The sequence below is a fragment of the Bombina bombina genome, chromosome 2 (assembly GCF_027579735.1).
Source record: "Bombina bombina isolate aBomBom1 chromosome 2, aBomBom1.pri, whole genome shotgun sequence".
In the NCBI taxonomy this organism is placed as follows: Eukaryota; Metazoa; Chordata; class Amphibia; order Anura; family Bombinatoridae; genus Bombina; species Bombina bombina.
In genome coordinates this window covers 972577708-972602102 of record NC_069500.1, presented here as the reverse complement: position 1 = coordinate 972602102, position 24395 = coordinate 972577708, and the positions used below count along the sequence as shown (strand labels likewise).

General features: G+C 40.2%; 1 protein-coding gene across 5 annotated transcripts in view; it reads left to right on the top strand.

The window, feature by feature from the left end:
- PPP3CA (protein phosphatase 3 catalytic subunit alpha) overlaps window positions 1–24395 on the top strand; it is a 797611-nt gene that overhangs the window by 731239 nt on the left and 41977 nt on the right. For all 5 annotated transcript variants that reach the window (XM_053703487.1, XM_053703489.1, XM_053703490.1 and 2 more), the window contains one exon: window positions 514–598. In XM_053703487.1, the coding sequence (XP_053559462.1) occupies window positions 514–598 (85 nt within the window). The remainder of the gene's footprint in view (window positions 1–513; window positions 599–24395) is intronic.

Below are 24395 nucleotides of genomic sequence, written 5' to 3'. Positions count from 1 at the left end.
AATTCCTTCTTTTTTATGCACTGTGACTTTTTTTTTAATTCATAATAAAAATTCCTTTTAAGTTTTTGCCTTTGTCTACTATTTGAACCAGGTTACTCTGGAGAGACTAGTAATAACTGTATTGTGTTTTTAGATTGATTTTTTTTTTTGCCAAATTGTGCTTTGGGGATTTTTTTAATCTGTTAGTCTGAGTTTTTCATTAGGATTTACCATATAATAATCTTAAAGTGGTTGCAGCAGAGATAGTTTAGTGTGGGTGTCATTAAAGGGAATATTGGGCATTTTTCTGGGTCTAGTACAAACGAGTGTTGTTAACCCTTACATGCACTGAACTAAGTTGCAGGCATGCACAAACTGGTTAAAGTGGAAAGTGTCAGTTAACCATTTCTGTGATAAAGAGGTGAATGGTGCAGAGTTGGTTAACCCTGTACATCCCAGGTATACAGGTAGAAATAGATGGAAACATACTTATTGCTTAAGCTCATTGACATATATTGATTGTTTTCTTTATAGGAGCAACAGCTGCAGCTCGAAAGGAAGTAATCAGAAACAAGATCCGAGCTATCGGGAAAATGGCAAGAGTATTCTCTGTATTGAGGTAGGTTAAAAAATAATCATTTTTGTTTCAATCTCCTTTGGAATATTTTTTTGCTTGGAAACCAGAGATTGTTTATAAAGTCTTTACTGTTTCCCTATCTCATGTTGCAAGTCTAGGGAAATTTTAACAATCACTTTTTTGTTCATTCATTTAAATCGGCATGTCACTGAATTTAAACATTAGCTTGATAAAATATTTTTTTTTATTTGTTTGCTATAAAATTGGAACTTGCATCACAGTAATATAATGGAGAGAGTAGCTATTCATCTGCCTGTTCTCACCTTATTAGTGCTGTCTAATTCTTCTACCTACTACTATCCCAGTTACTTGTTCTGTCTCTCTCCCCATCACTCTTTTTCTCTCTCTCTCTCTCTCTCTCTCTCTCTCTCTCTCTCTCTCTCTCTCTCCCCATCACTCTCTTTCTCTCTCTCTCTCTCTCTCCCCATCACTCTCTTTCTCTCCCCATCACTCTCTTTCTCTCTCTCTCTCCACCATCACTCTCTCTCCCCATCACTCTCTCTCTCTTCCCCCCCCATCACTCTCTCTCTTTCTCTTTCCACCTCTTTCTCTTTCCACCTCTTTCTCTTTCCACCTCTTTCTCTTTCCACCTCTCTTTCTCTTTCCACCTCTCTTTCTCTTTCCACCTCTCTTTCTCTTTCCACCTCTTTCTCTTTCCACCTCTCTTTCTCTTTCCACCTCTCTTTCTCTTTCCATCTCTCTTTCTCTTTCCATCTCTCTTTCTCTTTCCATCTCTTTCTCTTTCCATCTCTTTCTCTTTCCATCTCTTTCTCTTTCCATCTCTTTCTCTTTCCATCTCTCTTTCTCTTTCCATCTCTTTCTCTTTCCATCTCTCTCTCTCTTTTTTCATATTCCCCCCCCCCTCTCTCTCTCTCTCTCTCTCTTTCCATCTCTCTCTTTCCATCTCTCTCTTTCCATCTCTCTCTTTCCATCTCTCTCTTTCCATCTCTCTCTTTCCATCTCTCTCTTTCCATCTCTCTCTTTCCATCTCTCTCTTTCCATCTCTCTCCATCCATCTCTCTCTCTCTCTCTCCATCTCTCTCTCTCTCCCCATCTCTCTCTCTCTCTCTCCCCAACTCTCTCTCTCTCCCCATCTCTCTCTCTCTCTCCCCATCTCTCTCTCCCCATCTCTCTCTCCCCATCTCTCTCTCCCCATCTCTCTCTCCCCATCTCTCTCTCCCTCTCCCCCATCTCTCCCTCTTGTAGTTTGTGTGTGTACCATATTGTACAGAATATAGTTATTTGTATATGTATTTGCATTTTAAGCAACAGATGTCGGGTGATCAGAGATTTTTATTGTCTAGGAACATTTAGCTCTATAGCTATACACCTCTCTTTCTCTTTCCACCTCTCTTTCTCTTTCCACCTCTCTTTCTCTTTCCACCTCTCTTTCTCTTTCCACCTCTCTTTCTCTTTCCACCTCTCTTTCTCTTTGCATCTCTTTCTCTCTCTCTCTCTCTCTCTCTCTCTCTCTCTCTCTTTTTTCATATTCCCCTCTCTCTCTCTCTCTCTCTCTCTCTCTCTCTTTCCATCTCTCTCTTTCCATCTCTCTCTCTCTCTCTCTCTTTTTTCATATCCCCCCCCTCTCTCTCTCTCTCTTTCCATCTCTCTCTTTCCATCTCTCTCTCTCTCTCTTTCCATCTCTCTCTCTCTTTCCATCTCTCTCTCTCTTTCCATCTCTCTCTCTCCCCATCTCTCTCTCTCCCCATCTCTCTCTCTCCCCATCTCTCTCTCTCCCCATCTCTCACTCTTGTAGTTTGTGTGTGTACCATATTGTACAGAATATAGTTATTTGTATATGTATTTGCATTTTAAGCAACAGATGTCGGGTGATCAGAGATTTTTTATTGTCTAGGAACATTTAGCTCTATAGCTGGATTTGTGTAATTGGATACAAAGCACAATATCCAATGTGCATGATTTCTGTCTCACCTTATCCTTTATGATCATTGACAGATCATCTGTTACTCTATTCATAACCTTTCTTACTGTGTTTTCAACTAATTATCAAGTTCCTTAGTCTAACTTGGCATTATGTTCCAATTTATTCTGGGAGCAGAGCCAAGCACAGTAGTCCAGTCATCCCAGGTGTAAACACAGCTTTTTGTGACTGTTGTCTCTCAGTAGTTTTGCCCTATTTCTCATCTGTATGTATAAATACAGAATAATACAGAATTGTTCTCTGCTGTTATAAAAGCAACAATGCAATCATAACCGATCTGCATAAAATTATATTTTGCACTGATAAATTTAAAGTTCATGTGGTTCTAATATATTCCCATTTATTTGTGTTTTGTGATAAAGATGTAGAGATTGGCGCTGGCCATGACAGTTGTTTTCAAACTACAAGGTTAAAAACCAAAGACTTCAAAGCATGACCAGTTGAGATTGCATTTATTTGTGTACTTATTGATTCTATTGTATTCAATTTAGAGTTCAGACTCTTTTTTTTTTTCAGATAATTTCAATATTCATTGCAATTTAATTGTTTTTCTTTGTACTGATTTGTTTTAAAAAACAAACTATACACAATAGCATAAAGAGTTAAATAAAACATTACATCTGAGCTGTAAATTCCATCAGACGGTATTGTTCCTTTAGGATCTAGTAAAGTTTCAGTGTTGTCTAGTATAGTAGTAGTGTAGTGCCGAAATGTTTATTTTTTGTTCAAACTATAATTTTTTTTTATTTAACTTTTTTTTGTGGGGTTTTTCCAGGAGGCTAATATGATGGATGTCAGAAATGTATTTAGGCTTTATGCGTATCTAGGCCTTTTATACTTTTTATCTTTTTTTTCGGCTTTCCTATTTGCTTTTCTTTATCCTGACCTATTTCACTCTAATTAATAGCTGCTTGTTCTTTGCAAGGATGGATGATTGGTTGCCATCATAGGCATGCTAGACATTAGCCAGTTTGGTTATACTTTAAATATGCCCCTTTTAAAATATCAATCTTTCCAATGTACAAAATAAGTATTATGGCATCTAATACATGTTATAATGGGGCTTTTTCCCTGTAGTATTTTACATTACTCCAGTTCATTATTTTGAGAGGTCTGTCCTTAATCTTTTGTAAAAAAAAAAATATATATATATATATATATATATATATATATTTCTTTCATGTAATTAGCAAGAGTCCATGAGCTAGTGACGTATGGGATATACATTCCTACCAGGAGGGGCAAAGTTTCCCAAACCTTAAAATGCCTACAAATACACCCATCACCACACCCACAAATCAGTTTTACAAACTTTGCCTCCCATGGAGGTGGTGAAGTAAGTTTGTGCTAGATTCTACGTTGATATGCGCTCCGCAGCAGGTTGGAGCCCGGTTTTCCTCTCACCGTGCAGTGAATGTCAGAGGGATGTGAATTGAGTATTGCCTATTTGAATTCAATGATCTCCTTCTACGGGGTCTATTTCATAGGTTCTCTGTTATCGGTCGTAGAGATTCATCTCTTACCTCCCTTTTCAGATCGACGATATACTCTTATATATACCATTACCTCTAATTTGCAAAATTAGTTTCTCTTAAAGGCACAGTAACGTTTTATATATTTGCTTGTTAACTTGATTTAAAGTGTTTTCCAAGCTTATTAGTCTCATTATTAGTCTGTTCTAACATGTCTGACATAGAGGAAGCTCTGTGTTCATTATGTTTTAAAGCCATGGTGGAACCCCATCTTAGAATGTGTACCAGATGTACTGATTTCATGTTAAACAATAAAGATCATTTTTTGTCTTTAAAAACATTATCACCAGAGGATTCTGTCGTGGGGGTAGTTATGCCGACTAACTCTCCCCACATGTCAGACCTTTTGACTCCCGCTTTAGGGACTCACGCTCAAATGGCGCCAAGTACATCAAGGGCACCCATAGCGTTTATTTTACCAGGGGATTCTGTCGAGGGGAAAGTTATGCCGATTAACTCTCCCCACGTGTCAGACCCTTCGACTCCCGCTTCAGGGACTCACGCTCAAATGGCGCCAAGTACATCAAGGGCGTCCATAGCGTTTATTTTCAAGACATGGCAAAGGTGGTGAATAATACTCTGGCAGCAGTATTAGTCAGACTACCTGAAATTAAAGGAAAGCAGATAGCTCTGGGGGTAGATACAGAGCATACAGACGCTTTAAGAACCATGTATGATACTACCTCACAATATGCTTAGTCTGTGGGTGATTTTTTTGACTCAGGGAAGATGATTTAACCTGATTCTGATATTTTTACATTTAAAATTTATGCTTGAGAACCTCCACTTGTTGCTCAGGGAGGCTTTGGCTGCTCTGAATGAATGTGTACAATCGCAGGGCCAGAGAAATTGTGTAGACTGGATAAATAATATGCAGTGCCGGTGTGTACTGATGTTTTTCCAATACCTAAAGAGGTTTACTAAAAAATTTTTTAATAAGGAATGGGATAGACCAGGTGTGCCGTTCTCTTCCCCTCCTATTTTTTAGAAGAATGTTTTCTAATAGTTACCACCACACAGGACTTCTGGCAGACAGTTCCTAAGGTGGAGAGAAGAGTTTCTACTCTAGCTAAGCGTACCACTACCTCTGGCGAGGACAGTTGTGCTTTTTAGATCCAATGGATAAAAAATGTTTATTCAACAGGGTTTTATCCTGCAGCCCCTGGCATACATTGCTGTCACTGCTGCTGCAGCGTTCTGGGTTGAGTCTCTTGATGAGGCTTTACAGTTAGCGACTCCATTGGATGAATATATTTGACAAGCTTATGCTAGCCAATTCCTTTGTTTTCTGATGCCTTTGTTCATTTGACTAGACTAACGGCTAAGAATTCTGTTTTTTACTATACTGGCGCGCAGAGCGCTATGGCTTATATCATGGTCAGCTGTCGTGACTTTAATAAATAAGCTACTTAACTTCCCTTCAAGGGGCAGACCCTATTCGGGCCTGGTTTGAAGGAGATTATTGCTTATATCACTGGAGGAAAAGGTCATGCCCTTCCTCAGGATAGGAATCAAGGGCCAAAAAAGGTCTAATTTTCGTGCCTTTTAAAACTTCAGGGCAGGTGTGGCATCCACTTCCTCTAAGGCAAAACAAGAGGGAATTTTTGCTCAGTCCAAGGCGGTCTGGAGACAATTGGACCTGGAACAAAGATAAGCAGGCCAAGGAGCCTGCTGCTGCCTCTAAGGCAGAATGAAGGAACAGACCCCTATCCGGTAACTGATCCTATAGGGGGCAGACTTTCATTCTTCGCCCCCGAGCGTGGGCAAGAGATGCCCAGGATCCCTAGGCATTGGAATTTATATCCCAGAGATATCTTCTGGATTTCAAAGATTCCCCCCCCAAAAAAGGGGAGATTTCGCCTTACACAATTATCTGCAAACCAGATAAAAAAGGAGGCATTCTTACATTGTGTACGAGATCCATCCAGTTCCAAGAGAGGAACAGGGACAGAGTTTTTACTCAAATCTGTTTGTGGTTCCCAAGGTGAGGGAACCTTCAGACATATTTTGGATCTAAAGATCTTAAACAAATTCCTCAAAATTCCGTCATTTAAGATGGAAACTATTCGTACCATCTTAACTATGATCCAGGAGAGTCAATAGAGGACTACAATGGATTTGAAGGATGCTTATCCTCACATTGTGTTGCATAAAGATCACCTTCGTTTTTCAGGTTTGCCTTTCTAGACAGGCATTACCAGTTTGTAGCTCTTTCCTTTGGGATATCTACAGCCCCAAGAATCTTTATGGAGGTTCTGGGGTCGCTTTGGCGGTCCTTAGGCCGCGGGGCATAGAAGTGGCCCCTTAGTTAGACGACATCCTGATACAGGCGTCAAACATCCAAATTGCCAAGTCTCATACGGACGTAGTACTGGCATTTCTGAGATCACATGGGTGGAAAGTGAACAAGGAAAGAGTTCTCTATCCCCAATCTCAAGGGTTTCCCTCCTAGGGACTCTGATAGATTCTGTAGAAATGAAAATTTACCTGACGGAGTCCAGGTTGTCAAAGTTTCTAAATTTCTGCCGTGTTTTTCATCCCATCCGCGCCCTTCGGTGGCTCAGTACATGAATGAAATCGGCTTAATAGGTAACGGCAACGGACATAGTACCGTTTGCACGTCTACATTTCAGACCGCTGCAACTATGCATGCTCAGTCAGAGGAACGGGGATTACACAGATTTGTCCCCCTGTTGAACCTGGACCAAGAGACCAGAGATTCTCTTCTCTGGTGACTATGTCAGGTCCATCTGTCCAAGGGTATGACCTTCCGCAGGTCAGATGGGACAATTGTTACAATGGATGCCAGCCTTTTAGGTTGGGATGCAGTCTGGAACTCCCTGAAGGCTCAGGGATAGTGGACTTAGGAGGAGACCCTCCTTCTAATAAATATTCTGGGAGTGATATTCCATGCTCTTCAGACTTGGCCTCAGTTAGCAACTCTGAGGTACATCATACTCAGTCGGACAATATACACGACTGTGGCTTACATCAGCCATCAAGGGGGAACAGAAGTTCCCTAGTGATGTTAGAAGTCTTACAATAATTCACTGGACAGAGACTCCCTCTTGTCTATCAGCTATCCATATCCCAGGTGTTGAGAACTGGGAGGTGGATTTTCTAAGTCGTCAGACTTTTCTTCCGGGGGAGTGGGATTTCCTCCGGAGGTCAAGACCAAGCAGGAGAGGGCTTTGGTGTTTTTGACAGCGCCTGCGTAGCCACGCAGGACCTGGTATGCAGATCTGGTGGACATGTCATCCTTTCCATCACGGTCTCTGCTTCTGAGACAGGTCCCTCTACCTCACGGTCCTTTCAACCATCTAAATAGAATCAATCTGAGATGGACTGCCTGGAGACTGAACGCTTGATGTTATCAAAGCATGGCTTCTCCGAGTCAGTCATTGATACCTTAATACAGACATGAAAGCCTGTCTCTAGGAAAATTGAACATAGATATGGTGTAAATATCTGATTGTTATGAATCCAAGGGTTACTCATGGAGTAAAGCCTGGATTCCCAGGATATTATCTTTTCTCCAAGATGTTTTTGAGAAAAGGGTTGTCAGCTAATTCCTTAAAAGGGACAGATTTTTACTCTGTCTATTTTTTTGCACCAGCGTCTGGCAGGTATTCTAGACGTTCAGGCATTTGGTCAGGCTTTGGTTAGATCCAAGCCTGTGTTTAAAACTGTTGCTCCACCATGGAGCTTAAACCTGGTTCTTAAGGCTCTTCAAGAAGTTCCGTTTGAACCTTTTTTTGTTCCATAGATATCAATCTTTATCTTGGAAAGTTCCTTTTGGGTAGCTATTTCCTCGACTCGTAGAGTCTCCAAGTTATCTGTGTTACAATGTGATTCTCCTTATCTGGTCCTTCGTACGGATAAGGTAGTCCTGCATACCAACCTGGGTTTTTTCCTAAGGTGGTATCTAACAAGAACATCACTCAAGAGATAGTTGTTCCATGCTTGTATCATAATCCTTCCTCAAAGAAGGAACGCCTATTACACAATATTGGACGTGGTTTGTGCTTTAAAGTTTTACTTACAAGTTACTACAGTTTTCATCAAACGTTCACCTTGTTTGTTGTCTATTCTGGACAGAGGAGAGGTCAAAAGACTTCAGCAGCCTCTCTGTCTTTTTGGTTAAAAAGCATAATTCATTTAGCTTATGAGACTGCTGGACAGCAGCCTCCTGAAGGGATTGCAGCTCATTCTACTAGAGCTGTGGTTTTCACTTGGGCCTTTTTTAAATGTGGCTTCTGTTGGACAGATTTACAAGACGGAGTCTTGGTCTGCGCTTCATACTTTTTCAAATTTAACAAATTTGATACCTTGCTTCTTCGGAGGCTATTTTTGGGAGAAAGGTTTTTTTTACAGGCAGTGGTAACTTCCGTTTAAGTACCTGCCTTGTCCCTCCCATCATCCGTGTACTTTAGCTTTGCTATTGGTATTCCATAAGTAATGGATGATCCGTGGACTGGATACACTTAACAAGAGAAAACATAATTTATGCTTACCTGATAAATTTATTTCTCTTGTAGTGTATCCAGTCCACGGCCCGCCCTGTCACTTTAAGGCAGGTATTTTTTTCATTTGAACTACAGTCACCACTGCACCCTATGGTTTTTCCTTTCTCTGCATGTTTTCGGTCGAATGACTGAATATGGCAGTTAGGGGAGGAGCTATATAGCAGCTTTGCTGTGGGTGGACTCTTGCAACTTCCTGTTGGGAAGGATAATATATATTCCATAAGTAATGGATGATCCGTGGACTGGATACACTACAAGAGAAATAAATTTATCAGGTAAGCATAAATTATGTTTTTTTCCCTGTGGGCTTTTAGGCTCGCGGGGGCTGAAAATGCTTCATTTTATTGCGTCATTCTTGGCGCGGACTTTTTTGGCGCAAAACATTTTTTCTTTGTTATTTCCGGCGTCATACGTGTCACTGGAAGTTGCGTCATTTTTGACGTTTTTTTTATGCCAAAAGTGTCGGCGTTACCGGATGTGGCGTCATTTTTGGCGCCAAAAGCATTTAGGCGCCAAATAATGTGGGCGTCTTTTTTGGCGCTAAAAAATATGGGCGTCATTATTGTTTCCACATTATTTAAGTCTCATTGTTTATTGCTTCTGGTTGCTAGAAGCTTGTTCTCTGGCATTTTTTCCCATTCCTGAAACTGTCATTTAAGGAATTTGATCAATTTTGCTTTATATGTTGTTTTTTCTATTACATATTGCAAGATGTCCCAGATTGACCCTGAATCAGAAGATACTTCTGGAAAATCGCTGCCTGATGCTGGATCTACCAAAGTTAAGTGTATTTGCTGTAAACTTGTGGTATCTGTTCCTCCAGCTGTTGTTTGTAATGAATGTCATGACAAACTTGTTAATGCAGATAATATTTCCTTTAGTAATGTTACATTACCTGTTGTTGTTCCATCAACATCTAATACTCAGAGTGTTCCTGTTAACATAAGAGATTTTGTTTCTAAATCCATTAAGAAGGCTATGTCTGTTATTCCTCCTTCTAGTAAACGTAAAAGGTCTTTTAAAACTTCTCATTTTTCAGATGAATTTTTAAATGAACATCATCATTCTGATTCTGATAATGATTCCTCTGGTTCAGAGGATTCTGTTTCAGAGGTTGATGCTGATAAATCTTCATATTTGTTCAAGATGGAATTTATTCGTTCTTTACTTAAAGAAGTCTTAATTGCATTAGAAATAGAGGATTCTGGTCCTCTTGATACTAAATCTAAACGTTTAAATAAGGTTTTTAAATCTCCTGTAGTTATTCCAGAAGTTTTTCCTGTCCCTGATGCTATTTCTGAAGTAATCTCCAGGGAATGGAATAATTTGGGTAATTCATTTACTCCTTCTAAACGTTTTAAGCAATTATATCCTGTGCCATCTGACAGATTAGAGTTTTGGGACAAAATCCCTAAGGTTGATGGGGCTATCTCTACTCTTGCTAAACGTACTACTATTCCTACGGCAGATAGTACTTCCTTTAGATAGCAAAATTGAATCCTTTCTAAGAAAAGCTTACTTATGTTCAGGTAATCTTCTTAGACCTGCTATATCTTTGGCGGATGTTACTGCAGCTTCAACTTTTTGGTTAGAAGCTTTAGCGCAACAAGTATCAGATCATAATTCTCATAGCATTGTTATTCTTCTTCAACATGCTAATAATTTTATTTGTGATGCCATCTTTGATATCATTAGGGTTGATGTCAGGTATATGTCTCTAGCTATTTTAGCTAGAAGAGCTTTATGGCTTAAAACTTGGAATGCTGATATGTCTTCTAAGTCAACTTTGCTTTCCCTTTCTTTCCAGGGTAATAAATTATTTGGTTCACAGTTGGATTCTATTATTTCAACTGTTACTGGAGGGAAAGGAACTTTTTTACCACAGGATAAAAAATCTAAAGGTAAATTTAGGTCTAATAATCGTTTTCGTTCCTTTTGTCACAATAAGGAACAAAAGCCTGATCCTTCCCCTACAGGAGCGGTATCAGTTTGGAAACCATCTCCAGTCTGGAATAAATCCAAGCCTTTTAGAAAGCCAAAGCCAGCTCCCAAGTCCACATGAAGGTGCGGCCCTCATTCCAGCCCAGCTGGTAGGGGGCAGATTACGATTTTTCAAAGAAATTTGGATCAATTCAATTCACAATCTTTGGGTTCAGAACATTGTTTCAGAAGGGTACAGAATAGGCTTCAAGATAAGGCCTCCTGCAAGAAGATTGTTTCTTTCCCGTGTCCCAGTAAATCCAGCGAAGGCTCAAGCATTTCTGAAATGTGTTTCAGATCTAGAGTTGGCTGGAGTAATTATGCCAGTTCCAGTTCTGGAACAGGGGCTGGGGTTTTACTCAAATCTCTTCATTGTACCAAAGAAGGAGAATTCCTTCAGACCAGTTCTGGATTTAAAAATATTGAATCATTATGTAAGGATACCAACATTCAAAATGGTAACTATAAGGACTATTCTGCCTTTTCTTCAGCAAGGGCATTATATGTCCACAATAGATTTACAGGATGCATATCTGCATATTCCGATTTATCCAGATCACTATCAGTTTCTGAGATTCTCTTTCCTAGACATGCATTACCAGTTTGTGGCTCTGCCGTTTGGCCTAGCAACAGCTCCAAGGATTTTTACAAAGGTTCTCAGTGCCCTTCTGTCTGTAATCAGAGAAAAGGGTATTGTGGTATTTCCTTATTTGGACGATATCTTGGTACTTGCTCAGTCTTCACATTTAGCAGAATCTCATACGAATCAGCTTGTATCGTTTCTTCGAGAACATGGTTGGAGGATCAATTTACCAAAAAGTTAATTGATTCCTCAGACAAGGGTAACCTTTTTAGGTTTCCAGATAGATTCAGTGTCCATGACTCTATCTTTGACAGACAAGAGACGTCTAAAATTGGTTTCAGCTTGTGGAAACCTTCAGTCTCAATCATTCCCTTCGGTAGCCTTATGCATGGAAATTCTAGGTCTTATGACTGCTGCATCGGATGCGATCCCCTTTGCTTGATTTCACATGTGACCTCTTCAGCTTTGTATGCTGAACCAGTGGTGCAGGGATTATACAAAGATATCTCAATTGATATCTTTAAAACCGATTGTACGACACTCTCTGACGTGGTGGACAAATCACCATCGTTTAGTTCAGGGGGCTTCTTTTGTTCTTCCAACCTGGACTGTGATTTTAACAGATGCAAGTCTGACAGGTTGGGGAGCTGTTTGGGGGTCTCTGACAGCACAAGGGGTTTGGGAATCTCAGGAGGTGAGATTACCAATCAATATTTTGGAACTCCGTGCAATTTTCAGAGCTCTTCAGTCATGGCCTCTTCTAAAGAGAGAGTCGTTCATTTGTTTTCAGACGAACAATGTCACAACTGTGGCATATATCAATCATCAAGGAGGGACTCACAGTCCTCTGGCTATGAAAGAAGTATCTCGAATACTGGTATGGGCGGAATCCAGCTCCTGTCTAATTTCTGCGGTTCATATCCCAGGTATAGACAATTGGGAAGCGGATTATCTCAGTCGCCAAACGTTACATCCGGGCGAATGGTCTCTTCACCCAGAGGTATTTCTTCAGATTGTTCAAATGTGGGGACTTCCAGAAATAGATCAGATGGCTTCTCATCTAAACAAAAAGCTTCCCAGGTATCTGTCCTGATCCAGGGATCCTCAGGCGGAAGCAGTGGATGCATTGTCACTTCCTTGGAAGTATCATCCTGCCTATATCTTTCCGCCTCTAGTTCTTCTTCCAAGAGTAATTTCCAAGATTCTGAAGGAATGCTCGTTTGTTCTGCTGGTGGCTCCAGCATGGCCTCACAGGTTTTGGTATGCAGATCTTGTCCGGATGGCCACTTGTCAACCGTGGACTCTTCCGTTAAGACCAGACCTTCTGTCGCAAGGTCCTTTTTTCCATCAGGATCTCAAATCCTTAAATTTGAAGGTATGGCGATTGAACGCTTGATTCTCAGTCAAAGAGGTTTCTCTGACTCTGTGATTAATACTATGTTACAGGCTCGTAAATCTGTATCTAGGAAGATATATTATCGAGTCTGGAAGATTTACATTTCTTGGTGTCTTTCTCATCATTTTTCCTGGCATTCTTTTAGAATTCCGAGAATTTTACAGTTTCTTCAGGATGGTTTGGATAAAGGTTTGTCTGCAAGTTCCTTGAAAGGACAAATCTCTGCTCTTTCTGTTCTTTTTCACAGAAAGATTGCTATTCTTCCTGATATTCATTGTTTTGTACAAGCTTTGGTTCGTATAAAACCTGTTAAGTCAATTTCTCCTCCTTGGAGTTTGAATTTGGTTCTGGGGGCTCTTCAAGCTCCTCCATTTGAACCTATGCATTCACTGGACATTAAATTACTTTCTTGGAAAGTTTTGTTTCTTTTGGCCATCTCTTCTGCTAGAAGAGTTTCTGAATTATCTGCTCTTTCTTGTGAGTCTCCTTTTCTGATTTTTCATCAGGATAAGGCGGTGTTGCAAACTTCTTTTAAATTTTTACCTAAGGTTGTGAATTCTAACAACATTAGTAGAGAAATTGTGGTTCCTTCATTGTGTCCTAATCCTAAGAATTCTAAGGAGAGATCATTGCATTCTTTGGATGTAGTTAGAGCTTTGAAATATTATGTTGAAGCTACTAAGAATTTCCGAAAGACTTCTAGTCTATTTGTTATCTTTTCCGGTTCTAGGAAAGGTCAGAAGGCCTCTGCCATTTCTTTGGCGTCTTGGTTGAAATCTTTAATTCATCATGCTTATGTTGAGTCGGGTAAAACTCCGCCTCAGAGGATTACAGCTCATTCTACTAGGTCAGTTTCTACTTCCTGGGCGTTTAGGAATGAAGCTTCGGTTGATCAGATTTGCAAAGCAGCAACTTGGTCTTCTTTGCATACTTTTACTAAATTCTACCATTTTGATGTGTTTTCTTCTTCTGAAGCAGTTTTTGGTAGAAAAGTACTTCAGGCAGCGGTTTCAGTTTGAATCTTCTGCTTATGTTTTTCATTAAACTTTATTTTGGGTGTGGATTATTTTCAGCAGGAATTGGCTGTCTTTATTTTATCCCTCCCTCTCTAGTGACTCTTGCGTGGAAGATCCACATCTTGGGTATTCATTATCCCATACGTCACTAGCTCATGGACTCTTGCTAATTACATGAAAGAAAACATAATTTATGTAAGAACTTACCTGATAAATTCATTTCTTTCATATTAGCAAGAGTCCATGAAGCCCACCCTTTTTGTGGTGGTTATGATTTTTTTGTATAAAGCACAATTATTCCAATTCCTTATATTTTATGCTTTCGCACTTTTGTCTTATCACCCCACTTCTTGGCTATGCGTTAAACTGATTTGTGGGTGTGGTGAGGGGTGTATTTATAGGCATTTTGAGGTTTGGGAAACTTTGCCCCTCCTGGTAGGAATGTATATCCCATACGTCACTAGCTCATGGACTCTTGCTAATATGAAAGAAATGAATTTATCAGGTAAGTTCTTACATAAATTATGTTATTTCATAAAATGATGATGGTCCACACTCCTTCATAACATATGGGGCATGTTTCCAGCCATTAGAGCTAAGAACTCATATCAGAGGTTAAAATCCCTCGCGCCTCCGTTCTATCTTAGTTTTGTTCTTGGCCTCATAGGAGATGGTTGAGAATAGAGGTTGTTCCAGCTATTTGCTTATGGATTACATATTGGGAGCTCAAAACTAGGTGAGACCCATTGTCCCTGGGAAGTATGATTTACAAAGAAGACAGAAAAGACACTTCACAGCAGCTGAATGATGCAGGGACATAGGAATAAACTATGCACATCATTTCGCTAACAGGATTTCAGCCATAACTACCCTCAGGCGTTGCAGGGACTCGTCCCTTTCCCTCCCCCTGAGGGACACAGTAATTTAATCATGCTTCTCTAGGTATATACATTTTATGCATATTAGTCAAAAAAAGGAGAGGCCAATGGCACTACTGCATATATATGGGGACTACTGCCAGTAGAATTAATTCCACAAAATAATTACTGTGGATTCATGGGATGGTGCTGTGTATATAAACAATAGAGAGCAAGAGAAAAGAGGAATACATTCCTCCACAGTATACACTAATAGCACTCCAGAGTCTAAAAAGAATCAGTTTATTACAGATATAACCCAGAAGGGAACTGTCTCCCAACTCTGGGATCAGGTACTACAGTGTGGATTAAAATATCACTTTTATTAAGATCAAACTAAAAACAGGGTTTGACTTTAAAATTACGACTGGGGTAGAGATATCGTGATATATATATATATATATATATATATATATATATAGATATATATAGATATCTCAGTAATGCTGCTCACTCAGGGATATGCTGATTATAGGTCAGAACGATAAGGTACCCTCTGTAGTGTGCTAGGGGTATTAGTAGTAAGCGTTGTAGCTAATTATTCAAAGATAATCAAATAAGGTGGAATTATAGAAAGCTGGTAATATATGGTACTAGCACCTTAGCAGCATAATAGTACAAATATGGGTCAGGTGTATAATAAAAAACTGCTTGATGATCGTTATGGTTGAGTTATATGAAATATCTAGCTTATGTAGCTTATACTATTGTATTGTTATTATACCTATGCCCATTGATAAGTAGCTCCACTAGTGACTAGTGCTATATTGTGCAAAATGGCCCCTGGATTACAATGGCATAGTAATAGTTAACCTAAAATATAGGTGACTAGGTAAATGGTTATTAGCTGCTGGTACGTGGTAAACAATGTTGCACTGCTGGTAGTTTTAATATAAAATGTATTTGTGTGCTATAATTAGAAGCGATTAACATATATCAGTGCAATACCATTGTGGTGAAAGTAATTCAAACTGGCTTACAGAACTAGTTGTGGCACATATACATTGTGTGCCTATATCAGTAATGGTAATACCATGTGTATTATATAGTCATATAACGGGTAATAGCGCACCAGTGGTGAAACAAACAATGCTTGAATGCTAAGCTGGGCCGTTAGTTTCTCAGATCGTAAAATCTGTGAGTTTGTATAGCGTCATTGTCTAATACTGTGAAGATATCTAGTTGTGAAAATTTACTTGGATACTTGTATAGTTGTATAGTATTTATATACTATACAACTATACAAGTATCCAAGTGCTATGGTATAAAGTACATAGTGTGAGGTATTCTTGCATAGTATACATTTGTATCCAGTAGTATTACTAATAATCATGCGATTGTTAAATGGCTAGACATCAAACTCGATATTAGGACAGCTTAAGTATAGTTGTCTCTGCACTGTGTGCTTATGTATCTGTATCTTATGTGCTATAGGTTATGCTGTTCATGTTTTATAAACGTTTCTATCCAGGGGTATTACCAATATTGTCAATATGACTGCGATCTGTGAGAAATACCAAGTAAAACATTAAAGCCCCTTCAATGTAATTGTCTCTGACGAGATAAAATAGGGTTGTGAAGGGTAAAAAGTAAGCCGTTTTACACGCGATACAGTCTTTCAGATTAACACCTTATGTTTAACACACTACGATGGCAATATAGTTTAAGAGGTTTACTGACATAAGTAAATGAGCATGAGAAATAAAGAGTCACGCTACTCGAGCCCTCAAGACGCCTTAAAACACAGGAGTTCCCTAGACTCCTCACCAAGACCCTAACATGTTTTACTGCTTGTCGAAACATGTTAGGGTCCTTTACAACCTTATTGTATCTCGTCAGAGACAATTACATTGAAGGGGCTTTAATGTTTCACTTGGTATTTCTCACAGATCGCAGTCATATTGACAATATTGGTAATACCCCTGGATAGAAACCTTTATAAAATGTGAACAGCATAACCTATAGCACATAAGATACAGATACATAAGCACACAGTGCAGAGAAAACTATACTTAAGCTGTCCTAATATCGAGTGTGATGTCTAGCCATTTAACAATCGCATGATTATTAGTAATACTACTGGATACAAATGTATACTATGCAAGAATACCTAACACTGTATTTTATACCATAGCACATAAAGTACAATTATATACTATACAACTATACAAGTATCCAAGTAAACTTTCACAACTAGATATCTTCACAGTATTAGACAATGACGCTATACAAACTCACAGATTTTACGATCTGAGAAACTAACGGCCACAGCTTAGCATTCAAGCATTGTTTGTTTCACCACTGGTGCGCTATTACCCATTATATGACTATATAATACACATGGTATTACTATTGCTGATATAGGCACACAATGTATATGTGCCACAACTAGTTCTGTAAGCCAATTTGAATTACTTTCACCACAATGGTATAGCACTGGTATATGTTAATCGCTTCTAATTAACGCACACAAATACATTTTATATTAAACTACCAGCAGTGCAACATTGTTTACGACGTACCAGCAGCTAATAACCATTTACCTAGTCACCTATATTTCTTTCATGTAATTGGCAAGAGTCCATGAGCTTGTGACGTATGGGATATGCAATCCTACCAGGAGGGGCAAAGTCTCCCAAACCTCAAAATGTCTATAAATACATCCCTCACCACACCCACAATTCAGTTTTACAAACTTTGCCTCCTATGGAGGTGGTGAAGTAAGTTTGTGCTTTATTTTCTTCTGTGATATATTCGCTTCTCAGCATTTTGAAGCCCGTTTCCTCTGAGTACAGTGAATGTCAGAGGGATGTGAAGAGAGTATCACCTATTGATTCTATGGTTTTCCTCACGGGAAATCTTTTCAAAGGTTCTCTGTTATCGGTCGTAGAGATTCATCAGCAAAATGCTGATGTTTATTGCGTCATTCTTGGCGCAATAATTTTTTGGTGTGAAGGTACATTCGGTGACGCAAATTCGTTTCAGGTTGGGGAGCTGTCTGGGGATCTCTGCCACCAGAAGGGGTTTGAAAATCTCAAGAGGCGAGGTTACCAATCAATATTTTAGAACTCCATGCTATTTTCAGGGCTCTTCCGGTTTGGCCTCTGTTGAAGAGAGAACCATTCATTTGTTTTCAGACAGACAATATCACAACTGTGGCATATGTCACTCATCAGGGTGGGCTCGCAGTCCCCTAGCTATGAAAGAAGTATCTCGGATACTTGCTTGGGCAGAATCCAGCTTTTGTCTGATTGCTGCGGTACATATCCCAGGTGTAGACGATTGGAAAGCGGATTATCTCAGCCGTCAGACTTTACATCTGGGGGAGTGGTCACTCCATCCAGATGTGTTTTTTTCAGATTGTTCAGATGTGTGGTCTTCCAGAAATAGATCTGATGGCTTCCCATCTAAACAAGAAACTTCCCAGGTACCTGTCCAGGTCCAGGGATCCTCAGGCAGAGTCGGTGAATGCGTTAGCAGTTCCTTGGTTTTACCAACCTGCTTATATCTTTCTGCCTCTAGTTCATCTTCCAAGAGTGATCTCCAAGATCATCATGAAACACTTGTTTGTGTTTCTGGTAGCACCAGAATGGCCTCACAGGTTCTGGTATGTGGACCTTGTCCGGATGTCTAGTTGTCAACCTTGGCCACTTTCTTTTAAGACCAGACCTTCTGTCTCAAGGACCGTTTTTCCATCAGGATCTCAGATCATTAAATTTGAAGGTACGGAAATTGAACGCTTAGTGCTTAGTCATAGAGGTTTCTCTGACTCAGTGATTGATACTATGTTATAGGCTCGTAAATCTGTTTCTAGGAAGATTTATTATCGAATTTGGAAGACTTATATTTCATGGTGTTGTTCTCATAAATTCTCCTGGCATTCTTTTAGAATTCCTAGAATTTTACAGTTTCTTCAGGATGGTTTGGATAAAGGTTTGTCTGCAAGTTCCTTGAAGGGACAAATCTCTGCTCTTTCTGTTTTATTTCACAGAAAGATTGCTAAGCTTCCTGATATTCACTGTTTTGTACAAGCTTTGGTCCGTATCAAGCCTACTTATTCTGGACATTTTACAATTACAAGTATCTACTGTGTACCTGTTGGTCTATATGTGGTGCTTCTCTAGTCAGTAAGGCCACATGAAAGTCTAAATATGTGTGTATGTTTACATATATACTACATAATGATGCTTATGTCATGTACAGATTTATAAGTTTGTATAAACTTATGTATACATTTATATATTTTAAGAATCACACACAAAAAAAAAGTCTGGATATCCATACTGATTATTTGTATCCTTCAACAGTTTTTTTCTCTTTGAAGCAGAGTTTTCCTTCAGTCATATCACAAGTTGTCAATAATCCTTCAGAGGTGGCAGCCTTTATAAAAGAATTTGGAGGATATGGGAATAATCCCAGTACCAGTGTCTTCTCAGGGTCAAAAGTTTCACGCCAATCTGTTTATTGTCCAAAAGGACTTACAGTTCTGTCCTAGATTGAACAACCCTAAAAATGTTTGACAAGGTTCCCATTTCTATAATGAGAACATTACAGACAATGTTATCCTTTATCCAAAAGTGTCAGTTTATGGGTACTATATACCTCAGTGATGCATATCTACACATCCTACACTGAGGTTTGCATATCTGCAAAACACTGCCAGTTTGCTACTCTGAGTTGGGTACAATCTTAGCGGTGTTCAAAAATGAGGCATTTCAGTTGCACCCTATCTGGATGTCATTCAAGTGCAAGCCTATTCCTTGTCACTAACTATTGCTCATACTTACAAGCTTCTATTTCTTTCTAATGACACGGTGAGTCCACGGATCAACTTAATTACTGTTGGGAATATCACTCCTGAACAGCAGGAGGAGGCAAAGAGCACCACAGCAAAAGCTGTTACATACCACTCTCTCTTCCCACAATCCTCAGTCATTCTCTTTGCTTGTATCAGTTGCAAGGAGGGGTAAAGTTAGGTGTCTGATTCTTCAATCAAGAGTTTATTTTTTAAGCAGAGCAAGTTTGCTCTGGTTTTCTTTGGGGTTTAGCCGTAGTCCATGTCAGTCTCTAAATATACAATCAGCCTTCTAGGTTAACGGTTTATTGTATGGCAGTTTTGCAGGCACTGGGGATGTTTGGCTCAGTTTATTATGTTTTCACTTTGGTGTATATGTTTTTTATTTGTGTATTAATGGCTACCGTGAGGTTTGTTGGGCCACGCCCACAATAGAAGGGCTTATCAGAGATAGCAAGGGCGTTTTTGACGCCCTTTTAGCTGTTTCCTGTTGTTCCTGGATGTTGCAGCTCTGTTGCATAGCTTCTCAGAGGTGGTTCAGCGTTCTCTCCGGTGCGGCTGTATGGGGGTCCGGATCATTTTCTGACTTTGTTTCCGGCAGCAAGGAGGTCAGGTAGGCATCTCAGCAGAGCTTGCTGAGGTGTGGAGGTTGCCTGTTGTTTTTTTGTGGGGCTGTTGCTCTGTTTATATTTAAGTTTCTGTCTGAATTTCAGGGACTATAACGTTTGTGTCTCTTTTTGCATTCTCCTCATACGTCCCAATCTTCTGCAGTGCCCTGTGTTTCATCTCAGGTTGGTTTTTCCTTGCAGGATATGGCTACCCATATATCCTCGGCAGTATCTGAGGCTTTGTCTGCCTTTCATATGTTACAGGGAAAGCGCAAGAGGAAGTATAAGAATTCTGATTCTGTTGCAATTGTGTCTAGTGTTTCTTCTCATAAGTCTGAGGAGGAAGATACTTCAGTAGCATCTGAGGGTGAGATCTCGGATTCTGTTAGTGTAAATCCTTCTTCTGAACCTGAGGTTGTTTCCTTTAGGTTTAAGCTGGAGCTCCTCCGTTTGTTACTCAAGGAGGTTTTGGATACCTTGTATGACTCTGAGGTGTCAGTCATGGTTATTCCTAAGAAATCTAGTAAACTTAAGTTTTTTGATGTCGCTTCCTCAGTGGAAGTTTTTCCTATACCAGATCGTGTTTCAGATATTTTTGCACGAGAATGGGAGAAGCCTGGGATTCCTTTTTCCCCTTCTCCAATTTTTAGGAAGATGTTTCCTATTGCTGATTCTATTAAGGAATCTTGGCAGATGGCTTGGCAGGTGGAGGGAGCAGTTTCCACTCTGACCAAGAGGACCCCTATTCCTATTGAGGATAGCTGTTCCTTTAAAGATCCTATGGATAAGAAGTTGGAAGCTTTCCTTAAAAGATTTATGTACACCAGGTGTATCAGTGGCAACCGGCTGCATGTATTGCTACGGTTACTAGTGCCGCGGCATATTGGTTTGATGCATTGTCTGATTCTATTCAGCAAGATACTCCTCTTGAAGAAATTCAGGATAGAATCAAGGCTTTGAAGTTGGCTAATTCCTTTATTGCAGATGCTTCTCTACAGATCATCAAGTTGGGAGCTAAAATTTCTGGTTTTGCCATTTTAGCTTGCAGAGCTTTATGGTTAAAATCCTGGTCTGCGGATGTATCCTCTAAGTCTAAGCTTTTGTCTATTCCTTATAAGGGTAAGACCTTGTTTGGGCCAGGTTTGGCTGAGATTATTTCTGATATTACGGGAGGGAAGGGGCATTCTCTTCCTCAGGATAAAGGAAATAAACAGAAGGGTTGGCAGAGTAATTTTTTTTCCTTTCGTAACTTCTTGGGTAAATCTTCCTCCAAGCAGGAACAGTCCAAGCCATCTTGGAAGTCAAATCAGTCTTGGAATAAGGGGAAGCAGTCCAGGAAGCCTGTTGCTGACTCAAAATCAGCATGAAGGGTCTGCCCCCGATCTGGGAATGTATCTTGTGGGGGGCAGACTCTCTCTTTCTTCACTCAAGCTTGGGTTCGAGATGTTCAGGATCCCTGGGTGGTAGATATCGTGTCCCAGGGTTACAAACTGGAGTTCAAGAATTTTCCTCCCAGAGGCAGGTTTCTTCTCTCCAGGTTATCTGTTAACCAGATAAAAGGAGAGGCGTTCTTACGGTGTGTTCAGAATCTTTCCAACATGGGAGTGATAGTTCCTGTTCCAGTTTAGGAACAGGGTCTGGGTTTTTATTCCAATCTCTTTGTCGTTCCCAAAAAGTAGGGAAGTTTCAGACCTATTTTAGATCTCAAGAGTATAAACAAGTTTCTCAGGGTTCTGTCTTTCAAGATGGAAACTATTCGTTCCATTCTTCCTTTGGTTCAGGAAGGTCAGTTCATGACCACAGTGGATCTAAAGGATGCATATCTGCATATTCCCATTCACAGGGATCATCACAGGTTCCTAAGATTTGCATTTATAGACAAACATTTTCAGTTTGTAGCTCTTCCTTTTGGTCTGGCAACAGCTCCCAGAATTTTTTCAAAGGTCCTGGGAGCATTGTTGGCGGTGCTTCGATTGAAGGGTGTTGCAGTGGCTCCTTATCTGGACGACATTCTAGTTCAGGCTCCATCTTTTAAACTAGCAAACTCCCACACAGAGTTGTTGTTGTCTTTTCTGCGCTCCCACAGTTGGAAGGTGAATTTAGGAAAAAGTTCCTTAATTCCGGCTACAAGAGTGGTATTTCTGACAGAAGCAAGAAAGTTAAAGATTTTCAATACGTGTCTTGCTCTTCAGTCCCTTCCTCGGCCGTCAGTGGCTCAGTGCATGGAGGTTATTGGTCTGATGGTTTCAGTCATGGACATCATTCCGTTTTCTCGGTTCCTTCTCAGACCTCTGCAGTTATGCATGCTCAGGCAGTGGAATGGGGATTATGCAGATCTATCTCCAAAGATTGTTCTAGATCAGATGTCCAGAGATTCTCTTCCATGGTGGTTGTCTCAGGATCTTCTCTCTCAGGGAACTTGCTTTCGCAGACCTGCCTGGGTGATTGTAACCACGGATGCCAGTTTGCTGGGCTGGGGTGCTGTCTGTGGTTCATTAAGAGCTCAGGGTCTATGGACTCGGAGGAGTCGGTTCTTCCAATAAATGTTTTGGAACTGAGAGCAATTTTCAGTGCTCTTCTAGCTTGGCCTCAGCTAGCTTCAACCCAGTTTATCAGGTTTCAGTCGGACAACATAACGTCAGTGGCTTACATCAATCATCAGGGAGGAACTCGGAGTTCCTTGGCCATGACAGAGGTAGCCAAGATTATTCAGTGGGCAGATATTCACAACTGTTGTCTGTCTGCTATCCATATTCCAGGGGTGGACAATTGGGACGCAGATTTTCTGAGCAGACAAACTTTTCATCCGGGGGAGTGGGAACTTCATCCAGAGGTATTTTCCAACTTGATTCTCAGTTGGGGGCAGTCGGAGTTGGATCACAAGGCATCTCGTCAGAAAGCCAAGCTCCCGAGGTATGGGTCAAAGTCAAAGGATCCTCAGGCTGATAGATGCTCTGGCAGTTCCTTGGACTTTCAGTCTGGCATATGTGTTCCCTCCGTTTGCTCTTCTTCCTTGGGTCATTGCTCGGGTCAAACAAGAGAGGGCATCGGTGATTCTCATTGCTCCGGCGTGGCCTTGCAGAATCTGGTTTGCAGATCTGGTGGAGATGTCTTCCTTTCCACCTTGGCGTCTTCCATTAAGGAAGGACCTGCTTCTGCAGGGTCCCTTCCTTCATCCAGGGTCTTTCTTCCTTCGTTTCTCTGAAGCTGACTGCTTGGAGATTGAATGCTTGATTCTTTCTAAGCGTGGCTTTTCTGAGTCAGCCATTGAGACTATGATTCAGGCTCATAAGCCTGTGACTAGGAACATTTATTATAAGATTTGGTGTAAATATTTGTATTGATGTGAATCTAAAGGCTATTCTTGGAGTAGAGTTAGGATTCCTAGGATTTTGTCTTTTCTCCAGTAGGGTTTGGAGAATGGTTTATCTGCTAGTACCCTGAAGGGTCAAATTTCTGCTTTATCTATTTTATTGCACAAGCAACTGGCAGATGTGCCAGATGTTCATTCTTTTTGTTCGGCCTGTGTTTAAGTCTACTGCTCCACCTTGGAGTCTTAATTTGTTTCTTAGAGTCCTTCAACAGGCTCTGTTTGAACCTATGCATTCTTTGGATATTAAGATGTTATCTTGGAAGGTTTTGTTTCTGGTGGCTATTTCTTCGGCTCGAAGAGTTTCGGAGAATTCAGCCTTACAGTATAATTCGCCTTTTGTAATTTTTCACTCTGATAAGGTAGTTTTGCGTACTGTCTTGGGTTTTCTTCCCAAGGTTGTTTCTGATAAGAATATTAATCAAGAGATTGTTGTTCCTCCTTTGTGTCCTAATCCTTCTCATAAGGAGCGTTTGTTGCACAACCTGGATATGGTTAGAGCATTGAAATATTATTTGCAGGCGACTAAGGATTTTCGCCAGTCTTCTTCTTTATTTGTTGTCTTTTCTGGGAAGCATAAAAGGTAAGAAAGCTACGGCTACTTCTCATTCTTGTTGGTTGAGGAGTGTTATTCGCTTGGCATAGGTCAGCAGCCTCCTGAGAGAATCACGGCTCATTCCACAAGGGCTGTTTTATCTTCTTGGGCTTTCAAAAATGGAGTTTCTGTAGATCAGCTTTGCAAGGCTGCGACTTGGTGATCTTTACATACTTTTTCTAAATTTTACAAATTTGATACTTTTGCTTCAGCAGAGGCTTCTTTTTGGAGAAAGGTTCTTCAAGCAGTGGTACATTCTGTTTAGGTTAACTGTCTTGTCCCTCCCTTATCATCCGTGTCCTCTAGCTTTGATATTGGTTCCCAACAATAATTAAGATGATCCATAGACTCACCATGTCATTAGAAAGGAAACATAATTTATTCTTACCTGATAAATGTATTTATTTCTTGACAAAGTGAGTCCACGGCCAGCCCTGTTTTTCAGACAGTTTGCTTTTCTATAAACTTCAGGTACCTCTGAACCTTAGATTACTTCCTTTCTCCTTTCCCTTTGGTCGA